The sequence below is a fragment of the Falco punctatus genome (genome assembly GCF_963210335.1).
Source record: "Falco punctatus genome assembly, chromosome: 4".
Classification (NCBI taxonomy): Eukaryota; Metazoa; Chordata; class Aves; order Falconiformes; family Falconidae; genus Falco; species Falco punctatus.
The window spans coordinates 67,556,577-67,575,611 of NC_137583.1; the positions used below are offsets into that span (position 1 = coordinate 67,556,577).

Below are 19,035 nucleotides of genomic sequence, written 5' to 3' on the forward strand. Positions count from 1 at the left end.
CTCTTACATTAAGAACACCAATAAAACCAAGTAGTGTTTCACTGGTGGACTTTCTTTTGTGGAAAACAACCAACGAAGCGTGGTGGAAAGCCTGAGGGCAGCCTTCCCCCACATGAGAGACCTGCAGACCCCTGGACACAGCGCTGGCATAAAATGGCACCCTCCCCAGCAGCAGCGGCGCTGTGGCTCCGCATGTGGGAAGCCCTGGTGTTTCCTCACAGATCTTGGCTTGGGGTCAGGACATGTCTCAAGAGGGACCAGGGCAGCGAGGCAGCCCTGTGTGGAGCCGCGAGGGCTGCCAGCTCTGCGGGGTTGCAGTGGCGCTGGGGCCGTGGCCCAGCAGCCGTGCCTCTGAGGGGATTTCTGAGGAAGGGGCGCATTGCCTCCTCGTCTTCACTCGGCTGCTCTGTGTGAGAGCTGGGCCTGCTGAAGGGCCACTGCAAACTGGCTGAACAGGAGGGTAAAGGGCTGACTCCCTGGCAGGCCGCTGGGGCCCATGAACGGTTGTCATGCCCTGCTGTGCAAAACCAGGGTGGACACCAACATGGGAAACAAGTGCATGACAAAGATGACCCAAAGTGAAGGGAGACACACTTCACAGCTGTGGTTTTTGTCTCTGCTAATGTCTTCCCCCTCAAGGGTGAAGAGTCCTTGAGGGGGACGTTGGGGAAGGAGGTTCACTGCTGCCTTCCCAGGGGGTTCCATTGAAAAGCACAGTCAAACCCAACCGTCGGAGCAGGAGTAGTGGTTATGAACCATTTGTAAAGGGGGCACGCAAGCCAACAGCCACACTCCAGTAAGGTTTGTGCTCTGACCGGAGATCAGAGGTCAGCTGCAGCCATTTAAAACAAGTGACTCTCCTGAAAGGAGCTTTGCTTTTTTACTGCTCTGTCTGCACGTAATTGAGTTTTTTGTTTCCATTCTCAGCTTGATCTCTTTGCTTCACTGCTCCATGGCTACTATGAACTCCTTCAGCTATTTATATGGTTCAAATGTACCGACACTGCCTAAAAAAATCCTTAAGGCAGAGTTTTAGGAAATTGGTCAGAAGCCTTAGAAACTGAGTCATTGGGGATGGGTTGAACTTTGCTTTTTTTTCTTCCAGCTGCCTGCTGTGTGTTTGTCAGATAGGGATTGAACTGAGAAAGGGTCTTGGAGTTCAAACGCCTTCCCTGCCGCAATGAGGTGGAGCATGGCACAGGATGCAGCTTATCACAGATAACAGCTGTGTGTACCAGGGGTCTCCGCTTCCCTCTCCCATGCTGCTTGCTCGGCTCCCTGCCTCTCCCGCGCAGGCTGCATGGAGGGAGGCTGGCGTAGGATATGGTTTTTGGACCCATTAACAGCTCTTCAGCCAGCTAGTCTGTGTCACAGGGCATATCCTGCTGATTCAGCAGTAGAGGGCAGTTCCTATCTCAGGGGGAAGGAGAATAAAAGAGAAATAAATCTCCTTTGCCTTAGGAGGCATGAGTTATACCTCTCAACCCTGTCTGGGTGAAATGTGGACCTATATTACAAAACTCTACTGCTTCGCTCACATAGCTAAAGCAGTATAATTTCTAAGCAGTCAACAAAACTGTACAGATACAAATGCAGTCAGCAACATTTAGCAACCACTGAATTATAACTTCAGGTGGAATAGATGCTCCGTTCTGTAGAACTGTGTGCACACCAAAATTTGGTGGTTGTTGTATGAATTGGGCATGAGGGGAATATGGAGGTGATCAGATAAAACAAAGAAAACTTACATTTTTTTGGGGTAAGGGGGTTTTAACAAACTATTTCAGAAGGTTTAAAATGTATCCGCAATTGTTTCATTTTTCCCACGCCCCTCAAATCCTCTTTCTAAATCTGTTATCAAAATCTTTATCCAGAGGTTATTAAAACACCAGCACCATAGGCAATAATCATTTGATAATAAAAATGCAAAGTACACAGTGATAAAAGGCACAATGTTCTCCATGAACATCCCCTTATTACAAGAGCTGACAACATTAATGAATTTTGGTTTTCACTTCTTCAGGGGAATAAAGGATGAATTTTACATAAGGAATGTTTCTGTTTAAAAACTGGCCCAGGAGCTGCTTGGCCTCTGTTTGACTGTCCTGACTCACCTCCCTGCAGTCGCTGTGATTCTTGGGGACAGGAGAAAGGGCCCTGTATTTTTGTCATGGTGCTGATATCCTTCAGGGGACCTTTGACTGAAGTGACCAAATTGTATGAGAGCTGCTTAGGGTAAGGAGAGTCTTGCAGAAACATGGAGGTGTGTCTGCACTGAGACGGAGTAAGAGCTGAAAAGTCATGCAGAAGGAAAAAAAAGTTTTGTGGATACTCTTCAGCCTCAGGCACTCAAGAGGAGGCTGAGAAGGGAAGGAAATGAGAAAAGCAGCATATCATGAAGTGAAGAGAGCACTGACATTTTACAACAGCCAGAGATCTCCTCCACGGTGTTTATACTCCTTTCATGTGGCGTTATCAGAGTTCTTTGCGAGAGTTTATTATCGTGTACTCTCAGACAGCAAGCAGACAGCCATCCTGTGACCCACATCCTGAGTTTTACAGCCCTCCTTGTCCTGTGCCATCTGGGGTATTTATAGTGTGACCCACCACTGGGAGAGCAGAGGACTTCCTTTATACTCTAAACATTATGCTACAATAATAATGAGAAACTGGGACAAATGACAAGCCTTCCTGCCCACAAAATGTCATAACCCTGCCACTTCACATGACGCAAGCTGGCTAGGTCACCATGCTGTTTGCTCAGCGGGTTTCAGATTACTGTCTGTTGTTGCTACTACAGTGAAGCCAGGGCCAAAGGCTGTACCTGGGGCAGTAGATGGAAGGAGAGCCTAAATACTCTGCAGGCTAAATGAAGTGGGGAAAGGGCAAGAGCAGAAGCTGAAGCTCCCAGTTAGGACAATATCTGTTCAGCCAGCCCTTCCCAAGGCCTGGCTGTTAAATCAATGGCAAAGCAAGCGACAGCTAGCTTTTGAAGTACAGTGCTGCACAGCAGCAGTATAGCACCTCAAAGAAATTTAAGGGTTTTTTTTTCCTGTTGTTTTTTGCAAACATTTGCTGTTATCTCGATTATTGTTACAAGAAGTGTTCTTATTTTAAGGGGTAAATGGAGGGATTTGGCTTCCTTCCTTTCTGCATCATACCCTGAGGTATGACACTACTGCAGGCTGGTGTTAGCACCTCACTGGATAAATGGTGCAAAGGGATTCCCAGGGTGCTGTTTTTCTTCTCCCAAAGAAAGGGAAGATTCAGAGCAGGACAGACAGAGATAGCTTTAATTGAACCTGAGCATGCATACCGTTGTTACCCAGAAAAGGTCGGACATGCTCCAGGGCTGTAAGATAGATGTCAGTGGGAAAGATAAAGATGATGAGGTGTGGGTAGAGTAAGATAAGAGCTAAGGGTCTTATTCAATTAGCCAAGGGTCAGGCATTTGTGGGGGCTGGTGTAGCAAAGAGTGAGTGAGCTGCTGGCTCTCCAGCTAGTGCTGGAGAGGGGGTAAAAGGGAGCCCTGAAGCTGGAGGGGTTTTGGTTGACTTAGTGAGAAACCTTTTAAGTGAAGGTGCAGCAGCATCCGCTCACCCTTAGTTGCCACTACATTTTCCTACTGATTTGCTTTGCAGGCCAGGGTTGGCCTGAGAACCTACGGATTGGCCCGAAGGGAGCATACACTACGTTAACCAGCCTCTGTTCCTGTCTGGTGGCAGACAGCAGGACTTCTGCCTGCCTGATGCACATTGTGGGAGTGCTGGCCAGGTAACATCCAAGAGCAAAAGTGAGAGATGTCTCCCTGCTGGTGTGGGCCAACATCAGCCTTGGTACAGCTGCCCACCTCTTTGCAGAGAAGATGAGTGCGGGTGGGTGGGAACAAGCTCGGAAAGGTCTGTGCTCTCATGCCTTCACCTTTTCTACTGGGCTGTTTGTGTAGGTTCTCCCACACATGGCCAATCCATTACTTTGAAGCATTGGGTCTCAGGGTAACAGGACAATTTGGTCCCTAGCCTACACTTTTGTCTGAAAAAAATAAAAATATATTTTTTAATATTAACTTGATAACTTAGCTCTCTTGAAGTCCTATCAGCACAGATACAGAGCATGCCATTCTTTAGTGCAACGTAGCCAAAGTAAACTATCCCAGTGCCATATCAACTTGTGCAAAGGGAGTGGAAAATACTCACATGGAGTGGAAAATGCTCTGGCGCTGCAGGTTTGCCCAGCACAGATGGCTGGTTGCCAGGCAGTAGGGGAGGAATCCACTCTCACACAAAGGCAGAACATACCCTAAAGGTAGCAAACAAACAGAACACAACTTGGAAAGGAGTGACCTATAGTCTGTGCTGCTCTGAGAAAGTGCGCATGTGGAAAGTAATTCTTTCAAGTAAACACAATTTCTTTACCTGATGTTGTAACAGGCTAGTCAATACATCAGGTTTTGAAGTAGCAGTCTCCTGGAGAATACTGCAGCCTTTTAGCACTTCACCAATACATTTATCTTTCTTGAAGGCAATGCAAAGATCAGAGCACATGCTCCATTTTGCCCCATGATAACAACATCAGCATCACAGAGGAGTGTATCCATGCAAAATCTTTATTTGGAGAATGTTTTCTCCTGAATAACAGCACCCCTCCAGTTTACACATAAGCCCAGAAACACAGTATTTGCATTGTGCAGAAAAAAATACAAAGGAAATTCTTAAAACACATTAATCTTCTGATATATAAATAGTATTGTAATTGCTTACCCCTATTTTATCTCTTTTTATCCCTCTAAATCAGCCCTTGGGCTAGTTAGAGCAGGAAACCATGGCAATGACATAGTATTAGTTTTGGAGATAAGCCACAGTATCATGAAAGTCAGCGTGGAGAATTATCTGCATTGTATAAGGACAAAGACACAACGATACTGATATACTACTGTCTAACACATATATCTCCTTGTTTTCCTTCCAGGTTAGGAATGGCTTTTGGAATGGTTCTGATTATTTTCTCTGCAGGTCCAGAGCTTGAAAGAAGGCTGAGATTGCTGCTGTTGAGGGTGGAAAGTTCCTCCTTCATTTTATAATCTGTGTGTTATTGCAGTTTCTCTTGGCTGGGAAATTTCATTTTTATTTCTAATCTCAGCCATGTGTCGGTCAATTCTGAACTAAGTTCCCTTCACCCTCTCCCTGCTGTGCAGCTCTGCAAGCCATATTGCAAGCATATTTTTCAGCATGGGTGGGAGGTAGCATTGTGGTTTTGGGTTTTGCTATTGATATCAGGATTTCCCTTTTTCTTTGTTTGAAACATTTTTTTTCTTTAAAAATAGAGTTGATGGTAAACAGCTTTCGTTTAGTCCCAGGGGGAGGTGCAGTGAGCATTTTCACGCAAGTTTGAATAAGAATTAAATCAGAATTTCTCAACTTTTCTAATACATTCAATGATACAGTCATCATCTCATGAAATCTTCAGCTTGATACTTTATTTGGATTATGCAGAAGAATAGGAGTTTAAACTTTGTAGTCTTCACTTGTAATTAAATCTCACTCCACTAAATTAGGATGGCAGCATTGTGGCTTATTGCCAGCAGAGGGAAATTAGGGGATTGTTTGATCCTCAACCAAGAGAATACCAGTGTCCTCCAAAATGACAGCTTTACAGAAAACATTCAAAAGGCTGACAAGCTGTCAATCCTTTCCATTCCTTTTAACATGGTTTTGTCTCTCTTCTTTGTGCTGAGGGTTCCTGCCAAGTAAAGATTCACTTCTCATATTCGCTTGTTTCTATCAGATCTTGAACGTGGACAAAAGTGCCCACTTTGCAACTGCAAGAACTTCTGTCGTTTAAAATGCAAGAACATCTCACTTCTGCTTTTCTGCCAATCACTTCACTAGTCTGAAAAGGGGCGGTGAAGGAAATATCAGCTTTTTAACCCAAAGAGAAGGCCGAGTGTTATAAAACTACAATCAGCTGGGTGTCCATGTGGCAAAGGCAACAGAATGTTGACCCTAGATATTAATATTGATTTATGATATTAAACAAACAGAAATATTTGACTAAATTCCAATATTTATATGTAAATAAGCTTGATGGGACTGGTAATTTTCTAAAGGTGACAGATTAATTCTGTCACCTTAGCACTTTAAGCATGTGCTGTCCTTCATGTTTTTCGAGAGCTATCGGGTGTTTCAGTGTATGGACTATTTGCTCCCAACATCACAAAGCGAGTCAAGGAAGCTCAATGGCTTCGATACCTGATACAGTCGCAGTGAAGACCGACCTGCTGTAGAACCTGCGGTATGAAATGCAGCAGCCCTTCTTATGCCTGGGGAAGGCTTCTTGAGCCAGTAGCTGACAAGGGATGCTTAAGCCAGGCATACGGCCAGGCGTTTCCGTTACCGGTCTTGAGCCGTTCGCCGGGATTTCCCGCCGTTGCCTTCCCCCTCCCACCCTGTTCAGCTGCGACGGCAGTGGCGTTTGAAACTCGCGCTGAGGAGCTTCCCAGACCGCGCTTCTGCCCAGTTCAAAGTGCCTCCAGCGACGAGGCTGGAGCGGGGTCGACAGCAGCGATTCCTGACGGGAACAGACCTGCGGCTGCCGCCGAGGGAGCCGCACGAGGGAGCGCTTCGCCTTGGAACGGCCGCACCCCCGGGGCTGCCCCCGCCCCACCGCCCCCGCCGGGGCTGCTCTCGGACCGGTCGGGAGCCCCCAGGCTCTGAGTGACTCTTCTTCCTCGGACAGAAGAGCCTGAAACTTTGTGTTCGTCGTTTATCTTCCAGGAAGCTTCCTGGAAATCTTCCAGGAAGGAAGAAACCTCAGCGCTGCCGCCAGCTGCTGCCACTGCCCCTGCCCCGTGGGCTGACCGTCCATTCTGGGTTTCAGCCGGGTAAATAGAAGGAGGTGGCAGGCCCTATTTGGCTATCCGTCTCCCGAGGGGTCTCCCATTAAACATTTTAGAAATGTATAAGCCAGGCACGGGGTTTTTGCACGAATTTCTGGGAACGCCCATGAAACCAGTATCTTCCTAAGGAAGCCCTTTGATAACTTGCCATCCAACCCCATCATCCCCAGCAGCAGCGGTGCAACAACAGCACAAGCTGGATACACAGCAGCTTGTAACAACGTGATTTGTGAGGTTCTAGCTTTGCTCTTCCTCCTGAGAACGAAGATAAATGCACAGCTCTTCACTGCGGCTCTGCAGTCACACGACCGCGTTGCAGGAGGCACTGGAAACACTGCCACATCCTCCTCCTCACACCGCCACATCTTCCTCCTCGGCATCCGCTCAGCCCTGGGCTCCTGCTGTTGCCATTACCAGTGACAGCTGTTGCCATGACATTTTTATGCACCCATTGAGACAGGCACTGAAAGTCACCATCTACTGTTTTTTTAACTACATCTGGTGTAAAAAGAGCTTACTGTTAATTGCTGTTCACAACTGCCAAAAGGTATCTGGAAGGGTGTTCGACTATGGTACCATCCAGCCCATTCCGTAGCTGACATTTTAATTATGGCGCAGGTACTGTAGAAACACTGAAGCACGATCGTTCACAAAGCTGTACTCCATGTACTTCTTAGTTGTCTGTATCATAGTATCAAATAGAACAACCAGTGTTGTTAGAGGAATACACCATTTTTAAAGCAGTACTAACTTCAGTCTTTCATCCACTGGTCAGTCACACACTACTGCAAAATGAAGCTTACTAACTTTCTAGGTTTTAATTTCTCATTCTTGGCCAATAAAACCTTCCCCACAATATTGCTGCTTTTTCTTTTCTTTCTTTCTTTCTTTCTTTCTTTCTTTCTTTCTTTCTTTCTTTCTTTCTTTCCTTTCTTTCTTTCTATCTTGGCTGTTTATGTGCATTGGAAAAGTAATTACTTGACATGACTGATGAAACAGACATGTTGCATAATCAATTAACCTCCTCCCCATCAGAAGAAAATGGATTGCATGGGAAACTTACTCCACAGAGGCACGAACTGAAGGTGGTGGTTCAATAGACAATTTATAGTTCTTCAGAAATCAAGGATAAATTAAAACTTTCAAGTTATTGTTAGGCATCTCAACTTTACTAGTAAGTGGGATGATAAGAGCTGAAGAAGTTCTATTTCAGAACTAGTTTTTTATGGGTAGAATTGGGGAGGGTGAAACATGTTTTGTAGCTATTTGCTAGCCCCCAGATGCCCTAGATGGTGATGAAGAAAGTGGATATAGCAAGACTGGTGGAAACAGTTTTTCAACATGTATAGCTACACAGCATGCACAAGAGTTAATAAAATGAATTATACACCACATTTTCTTTTCAAACAAGCTTTAAATAGTCCATATGTAACAGAATCATGTGTTACAGACAAGAAATTCTTGCTGCCAAAACACAGGATGAGTGTTTTTCCCTGTCGTTCTTTCCAAATTACAGACTTAGGAAAAAAATATTTCAAGAAATTGGAAGATTTTAAAAAATAAAATTATGCTAAAAACCAGAAAAGGCCAGTAGAATAGAGAAGTGAAGTACATGAACAAGTCATCAGAAGAATATTAGTACATAGGTACTTACAAAAAAACACACAGGAGTGGACATAAAGGCTTTAAAGACACAGATACTATGCAGGTTAATTCAGTATCAAAGAGCAGAATGCATAGGCTTTATTATAAATTCTTTAACTCATGCATTTGTGTGTGCAGATAAAATATACTTAAAGTCAGGTATTTAAATGCTGTCAAGAAGACACCTGAACTCCTCCCCAGGAACATCAGTTGACTTCAGGGAAGAATTAAACCCAGTTTTGTTTATTTTTATACACTGGCCTAATCCAAACCCATAATCTGTAAAAGGGAACAGATTAAAAGAAAGAAACTAGGAATTTTATCTAAGCCACGAAGAGACACCGGGACAAAGACCCCAACCCACTTTTTGTTAATCACCATCACCGGAATGTAATGGCAACAACACCAGCCCAGACAGTTCTCAGCTGTGCTTCAGAAAGTGGCTCCAAGAAGAATGATCTGAGGGTTGAGTGGAGAAAAACAGACATTAACCCTGTAGTACATACATACATACATACATACATAGATGACTCTTTTCAGAACAAAATAAGGTAGCACTACTGAGTATGTGGCAATACGTTGTGTGCATTAAGATATACAAGTGAAATCTCCTAGGGGCACCTTCACTCAGAGGGATAAGTCTTCTTAAAATATTATAATAATAATAATAATAATAACCATAATAATACTTCTTTATACTTGCCACTTGTTAGCAATTGTTTACATCGTAGAAAAATAGATAGTATTCTGTAACAAGAAATATAGTTACTTTGTTAAAATGGGCTATTTTAAACCAGCTACTATTCTTTCATATAAAGAATTTCTAAACAGCAAAACAAAAATAGGTAATACTGAGTGCAAAACAGCCAGTGGTATACTTTGCATTGGTTTGAAACACTAGTTGCCAGCTACTATAATTACACGTTCTGTACACTGTACTACAAAAGTCTTCCATCTTTTAGAAGCTTTGGGGGTTTTGCTTTTCTCTAGGTGGCAAGTAATTATTTAATCTGAGCAAATTCTAACTCTGGAAGTCAGAAATAACTTCACAATCAGTCTTCGCTACCATTCTCTTGCATTTTGTCCCCCATGTAGTGCAGCAGCACTTTCTACTTATGGCCAAAAATCCCTTAAGTTAAACAAAGTTTAGACTGTAGATACCTAGAAGTTTAGCTTATAAATTCACATTCTTTTAAAAATCATTTCATTAATCTCCCACGTTTACATTTATACAAAAGAGAAAGCTCAAAAGCCTCACTTCATGCATTTCATCGTCCCCGCTAAAGACTGAAATAGAGTTCAGATAAAAACTTTTTGCCAATGGTAGGTATTAAGTCTTAACACTAAAAAGCCAGATGGTTCCAATGTAGAAGTCAGATTTTCTGTGGTCTCCGCAATAGTTTCAGATACAAATAGCTAATTCCTAGTGGCAGTGGTAAAGGCATTATCAGTACACCATGAACACCACAAATGGAGGCAATTTCCAAGCATCAAAGAACAAAAAACACAGAAAAAGCACCCAGAAAAAAAATAATCAGTGAAACATTCTTAGTAGAGCAGAAATCTCTCCATTCTCTCTTCGTTCATCTCACACCTTTTCAACTTTGGTGGGGTCATATGTATCTGAAAAAAAACCCCAAGATAACACTATTAATAAAGTGTGAAATCTATTTAACATTGCTAGTTGATGAAATGAGACATCTTTTCTCTAGTTTTTATTTTTAAAAGAAGCTAATAGTGGACTTACAACCTTAAAGATACATACTACATTCCTGACCCAAATTCTGTATTTACACCAGTGTTAATTCAGAAACAACTTGGATCAAGTGCATGGAAATAGAATTCTGGCAGCCTTGGGTAGGTAGGAACAGGCACACTGAATGCTAAGTGATCACTTCTAGTTTTCAGATGCTTTGACAGGGACAGAAAGACCAAAGATTTGCCCTCCTTGTACTGAACATTAAGGATAAATAAATGCTTTAAGTTTCCTAGCAGCGTGTTTAAGGCTGGCTGAAGAAGTGATGATGCCATCCAGTCATCAGGGTCTTTTAATTCAATTGCAAAACCTTGGTTTCAGATTAATTCAACAGAATACAGGAAAGCACAGCTGTGTTATATCACTATGGTTAGATTGTCTCGCTTCAGTTTGCAAAACCGCACCTCATGTTTTGAACATTATTCACTAAGGCACTGGACTGGCTTACTAACACTGTTATCCATTTCAGCCTACCTCTTGTCAGTTCACAGGACAGACTACATGTTGTTTTTCTTTTCCTGAATCCTCAAGGATGCTCTTCTGTCAGATTTTTTTAATTGGATTTATCCCAATGTTGGCCATGAAGTGAGCAGTTACAAACCTTTTCATTCACCCTTGTGACTCTGGGATAGGATTGTGTGGAAAGGGCTCTGCCTTGTGAGATCTGCCTGCCCTGTGCCATTATGCACACATCTGACTTACCCTAGGCTCCTTCGGATGCATGGTCATGGTGTGGAGCAACCAGGGCTACCTGCAGAGGAGTCTGTAGGCACACAGGGGCCTGGACGAACTGGCACCACAGCCCGTGCTATGGTGTGCTACTTGCTGCTCTTACGCAATCTGAGTATCTCTGCTAACCTTAAACGTCCCTCTTGTAGGCTGTACTCCCACAGCACTCGCATTTAGACAGTTGAGCATGAAAATAGTTGCATATCACACTTTGAAATAAAACGTTTGCCCTCAGGACTTCTATGCTGATGTGAGTGAACATTTTCAGTCAAACAAGCATAAAAAACCTCAGAGGGAAATTTTCACTCCTGTGTGCAAGTGTCCGTCTGCTGCATCCAGACTCATATCAAAGGGGAACTGGCTATGAAAGAACTTCTGGATTTGGCCTCAGTGGGTGGACACTCCTGTGCAGGATCCTTTATCGCTTCTGTTGCCCACTCTCCTCAAATTGCTAGGCCAGCCAAGAAAGGAGTCTATGCCAGCAACACTTGTGTTTTCAGAACTGCTTATCACTATTAAGCCTCTTCCGGTATTTCCAAACTTGAAGAACAGACACCACATGAATGCAAAACAATCAAGGGGAAAAAAGTTTTTGAGGGCTAGTGCACTCCAGGATAACATTGCATCTTTCTAAGCTTAATGCACTGATGGTGTGGGAAGATGCCTCTAAAGCAGAAACATTTCTTAGATTGCAAACATTTTGCCATCTAAACTGCTAGAACATACAAAAATTCAGAATTGTTCTGTGTGAGGCTGACTTAAGAATAAAAATGGATTTACATTTCAGAAACCTGATTTTCCTAAGGCCAGACACATTCACATTAATAGAACTCCCCACAAAATTACAGGTGCTCACTGTTTCAGGGAGTGGCAGGGGACGGGAGGAGAAAAGCAGGTCACAAGATACAAACCCCCTGCATGGCTCAGTTTATTCCTTGAAAGCTTACCCACACCCCTAGAACTTAAACCAAAGACACAAAAGGGCCAGACTGCCAGGCTATGTCACCCTTCTCAGGGGACAAACACTGGAGTTCTAGCACTGATACAGAAATGTTTATTCAACATTTGGTTAAGCTCATTTGAAATGCTCTTTACAGAAACAGAGCCAGATCAGCAGCCTCATGGAAGCAGTCTTCACACAGCAAAGGAGAAAAGACATCCAGTGCATTTGGGAACATTTGGAGATGTTCTTCTAATGGCAGTATTTGCATAGTAAGATGAGCTTCTTGCACACAGTTTTGACAAAGCTGTTATTCTGAGATGACTGTTCGCCTGCCAGGCTGCATTATACATGTGAAAGCCTGCTCCTGCTAAGGGCTCTAGCCTCTGTCATGGGCCCAGTCTGCAACTGGTAAGACTAACATCACCCTACCTCACTCCAAATCAAATAGCCTTTAGCAATATTTACTCTTCAAAAGTGACAAATGCAATGGTTTTCCAGGATTAAATCTCATTTTGGCTTTCAGTGGTACCAGTGAGCTAGTCTGGAAGTTGGAGTGAGAGTTAACAGAGGAAGACACAATGCCAGGCCGTTCTACAAACATGAATCTTCAGTCCTGCCCCATTAAGGTAAGGTGAAGATCCTGTGGCCATCAACAAATCGGGGTCTCTCTGGATGGGAAGAGGCCAGTGGCAGAGATGCCTTACCACCCCATGTGTGTGTTACCCTGCGGTAGTGGATGTGTGCAGCAGGAAGGGACAGCCATGCTATCCAGATGTGAGAAGGGCTGTTCCATCTGCGATGGAACTGCTGCAATGGGAATGCACTGCAGAATACAAGCCTGGCATTGTCAGCAAGAGGGATAAATTTAGACCTAATTTACTGCAGAATAACTCTCCAATAAAACACACACAATCTGTTTTGATACATCCCTGAAGTCATGTCACCACAACAGTTATTTTCTTCACTCCAGCAGAAACCCCAAGGGAGGAAAGCATATGAAGTGCATGTGGGGCATATGAGACCTGATGGGTACAAGGAAGCTGAATTAGCCTGTTTGGAAAATCTGGTCTAGAGAAATACAGTTCAGAGCAGAAAGTGACACAGAGCTGTGGGATACGTGAAAAAAAACATGAAGGGAAAGGCTGCAAGACTGCACGAGTCAATACTTAGAACTCACACAAATACTTCTCTTTAGATGGAAATACATAAATCCACTTTAAAGTATGCTCCATTTAATTTCAGTCCCTCTGTACTGGAAAACTGTGAACAGATTTATATCAATGAGGTTTAATGAATAACCTGTGCAGATTTCAAGGTAGAGTGTCAGTTGTTACAGAGAGGATGGAAAAGGAAAGAGGAGACTAATATTAATCTAACAACTTTCACACCACACATTTGTCCACTCCAATTAATTTAATGGACTAGACAGGTGGCCTGGGAGATTGATCCCTTTACGCAGATCTATGGCAACAACTGTTTTTCAGTTGTTCTATCCAATGCCTTATGAAAACTGTTTCGGAGAGAAAACAGCTCATGTTACTTTGGGGATGCATACGGACTGCACAAGTTTATATGCTTTTGAGATGAGGAACACCAAAAAAAAAGGTGTTCACTGAAAAAGTCAACTTTTCATTAAACCTGCGGAGCAGGTAACAGTTATTCTCAACATATGATCTGGAAAATATTCATGAGAGAGAGAGAGAATTTTCCAGGCCCCTTAATGCAGCCATTTCCCAGAGGCTTCGCAGAAGAACATCAGATTTTTTAGTTTCTTCTGAACTCCAATATAGTATGTGTCTACTTAAGTACTAGAGAGGGGAAAAATGCGTATTCAAGGAAAGGCTATGATTAAATCACCACGTGTTTCCAGACACTGGCACTAGTGTGACTGTCTTTGGATTCTGCTGTTTGAAGCTGGCCATTCCCTGAAACAATTAGACAGAGATAAGACCCCAGGGAGAGCTCCAGTCTCTGTGAATGAGTTTCAGTATCACAAGTGAGTTTTACAGTAACTCTTCCTAAAATGGGATCAGAGAACACTCATGTATCTCTTCCACAAGGAGAGCAAAGGGGGTGGCAACCAGATGGAGGTAGTACCACCTACAGCTTGATACTATTTGAGCAGCATTATGTGGGTATAAGCAAACTAGTCATGCCCATTACATAAGGAAATAGTACCCATCTGGATCTCCCATAATAGGGTCTTACCTAAAGAAAAATCTTTGTTGATCTTCTTCTTGTCCATTCCACCTAAATATCCATTTTCACTGAGAGAGATAACACGCTTGGAAACCGCCCCTGAGCTTGTCAGTTTGCTTCCTCTCTCCTCTTGTGCCCTTGACAGTTTCTCCTCATCCACCTCCTCTCCCGAGTCCGCACTCTTAATGCTCAGACGTCTCATCCGGGACACAGAGTCAACTTCTTTCATTCGCACTAAGCGATCCATGGCAGTCCGACTAGGTGGAGAAGTGAGCTTGCCTTGGAGCGTCTCTATCACTTTTGAGGTGCTTCTCACTCTCTTTTCTGAATGCTGATACACAGCTGACTTGCAAACCAAGTTTTGGTCCTCACCTTGGCTGGGACTTGCAGGTTGTTCAAGAACTTGCTCAGTTACAAGTGTTTTAGTGCTGGCTTCCTGGTGAGTGGTCAGGCATTCATCAGGGTATAAAGGCTGGCCTCCTGCTCTGACAAAGAGAGTGCTCTCTGTCCAGCCACACTTCCGTCTGCCTTCATAAGAACTCTCTTTTTTTCCTTCTTTGTCACTTACTGTGCTCATCCCCACTGATGACCCAGTGTCCTGGGCACCATTTGCAGGGCTAGTACCTGTACGGGGCCCAGCATGGTCGTCCGGAAGGAGAGACTCCACTGCTATATCTATACCTAAAATTCTTGCGGCTCTTGCCTGCAATGACTCATTCACAGGGATTTCCACTGCATTTGCATTTGAAGAGTGATCAGAATTGTTAGCACCAGATCCTGGGGCTACATCAAGTCCCACTGACCTCAAATCCGGCTCAGAGTGCCCTTGGCTCCTCTTTGTTAGTGACAAGCGTACTACAGAGCCTCTCTCTAATACCGTATCATTCGTTGGAGTTGCACCTTTGCTCAGTTTAACAAAATCTAGGTAATTTTGGTCTTTGCTCATCTCCTGCAAGACAGGGTTATTGAAAGGATTACTGTTACACGAAGTGCTTGGGCTACTGGACAAAACTCTCTTGAGAGGGCCCACGTGAACTGACTGCTTGCTTGTTCTGCTTTTGGCTTCCCCCATCCTCATTTCTGTTATCAGACTTCCATCTGCTGGCCTGACTCCTTCACTGCTCCCTTCTGGCTGTGAGGAGCCTTGAGAGCCAATGCAGTCCAGCTCACCACCATGCTCTGTCCCCACACTCCAACTTTCAGACTTACTTTTAACTCTTCCTGACTTAAATACAGGCACCTCTGGTACAACCATTTCCAGTTTCCCACTGTGTTTTGGTTCCTGGTTTGACTTCTCATTTCTGGCTGCCCTCCTCTGCATAAGGGTATCTGCCTGTGGAGAAGTCGCAGCACTTTCCAAATCTTCTTCACTGCTTGTGCTCTCCTCCTGCCCTTGCAGCTCCTTGTTAAAACTTTCTAGCTCACTTATTGCATCCCAGGGACGGCGACTTACAGGCTTCAACAGGAACTGCCCAAACAGCTCTTTACTGTTGCAGGGAGTGCCAGCTTCTCCTTTAACTACATCTCCCTTGGAAAGAAGGCTGGTTTCCCTCTCCTGGGCAGGCACGGCCTGGCTCTGGTGGGCTTTTGGGGAAGGGGCCTGAAAGACCAAGGTGGCAGTCCTGGAAAATGCACTGTTGCTAGACTGGCTGAAGTACATCTGACCCTTTATATCACAAGCACTCTGCCTGCAGCTTCTCTCATCAGAAGGTAACCCTGTCTGTTTTGACCCTATCGTGGATGCTGTACATCCTAGGAGCTTTGGAGACAGCAGTTTGTTACTATCGGGCTCCCCAGGCTTTGTACCATGGAAAAACTGTGGGCTTTTAGGTTCTTCGGCAAAAGTGGTCTGTGTCTGCTGGTCTTTGTACTGATCACCTGGCCAGGAGCCAGAGTATTTGAGCTCTCTGTGTTTTGTAGGCTGAATAAATCTGAGGTCATTCATTTGTTTGAACTCCTCTGGTCTCCACAGCTCTTGTTTTTGTAACTCATTTTTATTGGTCATGCTTCCTGTAAGCGCTTGTAACTCCAAGTCTGTTGAAGACATACTTAAAAGACTTTGTTCTTGCAAAGCCCCATTGTTATCAAACCCATTCTTATCAGGGCTCTGGGTTATGTTGTTGTTCCTATCTGTATCTGGCAGATTGGATTCTGATTTAACTGGGATAGAGACCAAACAAAATATAGTTTCATTCATTTTTTTCTTTGAACTTTTTTTGCTCTGCATCCCAGTTCCAGGTTCAAACTTTTTCACTTTTGTAACAGTTTCACAGGTGCTGTCCATATGTGAATTTCTTACAGAAAGTTTGCCTTTTGTGTACTCTGCACTGGCTTTGTTACGGGGGCTGTGATTAGTTGTGCTACAACTGTCTCTTTGGTCCAGCAAGGCACAATTTTCTTGATCTCGGATGGATGGTGCCAACCATCTGTTGCAATGGGTGGAGCTGTTGGAAGTTCTTTCTCCCTTTGCAGAACTGGACAAGTTTGATGCATCCAAAAAGGCACTGTTGTACTGTATTTCAAGATCTCTGTCTTGCGAAGCACCAGAACTGGGACTACGTGCATTTTCAGTGTATTTAGCATTGTCCTGCAGACCTTCGGGTGGTGCAATTTTAATATGTCGTATCCGAGGATCATCAAAGGGAATATACTGAACAGAACGCAGGTAGTCAGCAGGGCGCCTTGCATGGCTTTGCTTCCCATGAGGAAGATGGTTGTCTTTGCAAGGGTCACCTCCAGTTTCAGAAGTATTCATGGCTGGTCGTTGGCAGGGGACAACCCGCTCTGCAGGACCCTGCTGATCGCTGCTGGCATACGTGTCAGTGTTAGGCACTTCATTGAGGGGATGTGGGGTCGTGTTTTGGTGAGGTGGGGATTTGTAAGAAGGAGGAGGTACATAGACCGGGGGCTCCAAACCAGAGTCTTGAATGCAAGCATCTTGCCTTGGCTCATTAACTTTGGCTAAGTAGGAGATAGGTTCATCTTTCTGGTAGTGGTCCTGGAAACCCACAGTTTCTACAGACGCCCTAGTCTGCCGCTGCAATTCATAGGATGGAGGCTTCAGAGGTCTCCCATACTTGGGTTTCACCAGGGGATGGAAGTGGCCTCCTGGTTCATGGTGCTTAGCTGGTTCCACACTCAGTCTGTTTGGGGGGTAGGAGGGGGTTTTAGTTATGCTGAGTGAGTTGTTACTGTTGGTCAGGGAGGGCATTTCCACACACCTCATGCTCTCAGGTGAAAGGACCCTCGGCAATGACTGCGATTTCCCCTTGTTGTGGGCACTCAGTACATTGTCTCCTCCCAGGGTCAGTGAATACAACTCTTGAAGCAGCTTCTCCCTGTCACCCTCGGACATTTGCCTCCCTACCTTTTTTGGCTGGTTCCAGCTTTCCATTCCCAGACTTTGCCATTTGCAGTCGCTGGGCACTTCGCAGCTCTCCTGCAAGCCGCTTCTTCTGACATACCCTGCACCCATCCCCACCTTCAGCTGACTTTCCTTGGGGTGCTGGGGTGCCCCCGGCGCCGCAGCCAGGCCTTTCATTTCCACGCTGGATTTCTGGGAATAGCCCAATAGCACACTGAAGTCCTGTCCCCGTCTTCTCCAGTAGGTGAGATCTTTGTCAGTCTTAGGTTGGGAAGACCATGCTAATTGAGGCCTTTCATAAACCCTGAAAAAGAAACACAGCGTCACAGGCAGTTTGCACAGGTGCTCCTTTCTTTCTCTTATGGGTAAGGCCATTAGGAGGTCAAATGATGAGTTATGCCAATGGGGTTTGTGTAATCTATTTGCAACCAGATTACTTTATTATTTTAATGAGAGGATTTAAGTCAGTCATTAACATGAGTAAAGGAAGGGACTGATGTTCTGCTGGCATGTTGTTAGCTATGCAGAGCTGTTAGAAAGAGAAACAAATGAACACAGTTGCATACTGTGCGAACATGCACAGCCCTCCTCGATGGACACCAGAAAACCAGAAATGATTGTGCTGAACTTATTTCTGCACTCTGCTATATCAAAACCTATAGATGTCAAGGGGACTACTGTGGTACGCAAGTTTAATAGGAATCCAAAAAGCAGAGGCAGGGAGAACAGACAGAGGGCTATTTCATAAGATATATTCTAGTATATGAGCTGAAATTAAACATGTCATTTCCAGCACTGATTCTTGTTCATCTTTCCGAGCGAACAAATTTCTTCAAAGTGTTTTGGATTAAGTGACACATGCCACAACAATGGTGATGTATCAGCACAGTTCTGATTAGATGGAACCAATATTTAAAATTTAAAATACCTCAAAAGAGGTATAAAATTCTTAAATAAAAGAGGGATGAGCTCCAGCAATCTATTACTGGAATATAAAAAAAATATTTATTGCAGATTAGAAATCCAGAACACAGATTTACATGAACAGAATAGGTTCTTAGTGTGTTCTGAACAGAGTGTAAATTGTTTTATATATTACTGTGGAACAAAACTGGTACCCTTCTACATAAATAATTAATCTCCTACTTGAACTGTATTCTGCTATTCTTGTACCTAAGGTGTCCAACAATATAACTGCCTTTACACTATGTGCCTGCCACCAGCATAAGACTGGAAAGAAAAATCAAAATTGACAGAAATAGGACAAGTATGTAGATAGAACCCAAGAATTTCTTTTTCTTTCCTCCACCCCAAGGTATATAAACAGTGTCATCTAGCTCTTTTTTACTAAAAACAATGATCTATTGAAATAGTAGTTTGTGAAAATATAAAACAATTCAAAATTTGGAATGAAAATTAAGATCCACAGCAATTTTCTTTTATGTATATTAACTTCATCCTATGATTATAAAAGTTTAAAAACCAAACTGGGACAAGGGACATCT

The 19,035-nt window shown here is 43.9% G+C and overlaps 1 protein-coding gene across 6 annotated transcripts in view; it reads right to left on the minus strand.

The window, feature by feature from the left end:
• Nucleotides 1–4,592: 4,592 nt before the first annotated feature.
• Nucleotides 4,593–19,035, minus strand: part of JCAD (junctional cadherin 5 associated) — a 106,643-nt gene continuing 92,200 nt past the window's right edge. For 5 of the 6 annotated variants that reach the window (XM_080383034.1, XM_080383036.1, XM_080383032.1 and 2 more), the window contains one exon: nt 10,170–17,834. In XM_080383034.1, the coding sequence (XP_080239160.1) occupies nt 14,114–17,834 (3,721 nt within the window). In that variant the 3' untranslated portion in view covers nt 10,170–14,113. The other variant, XM_080383037.1, reaches the window with a different exon arrangement.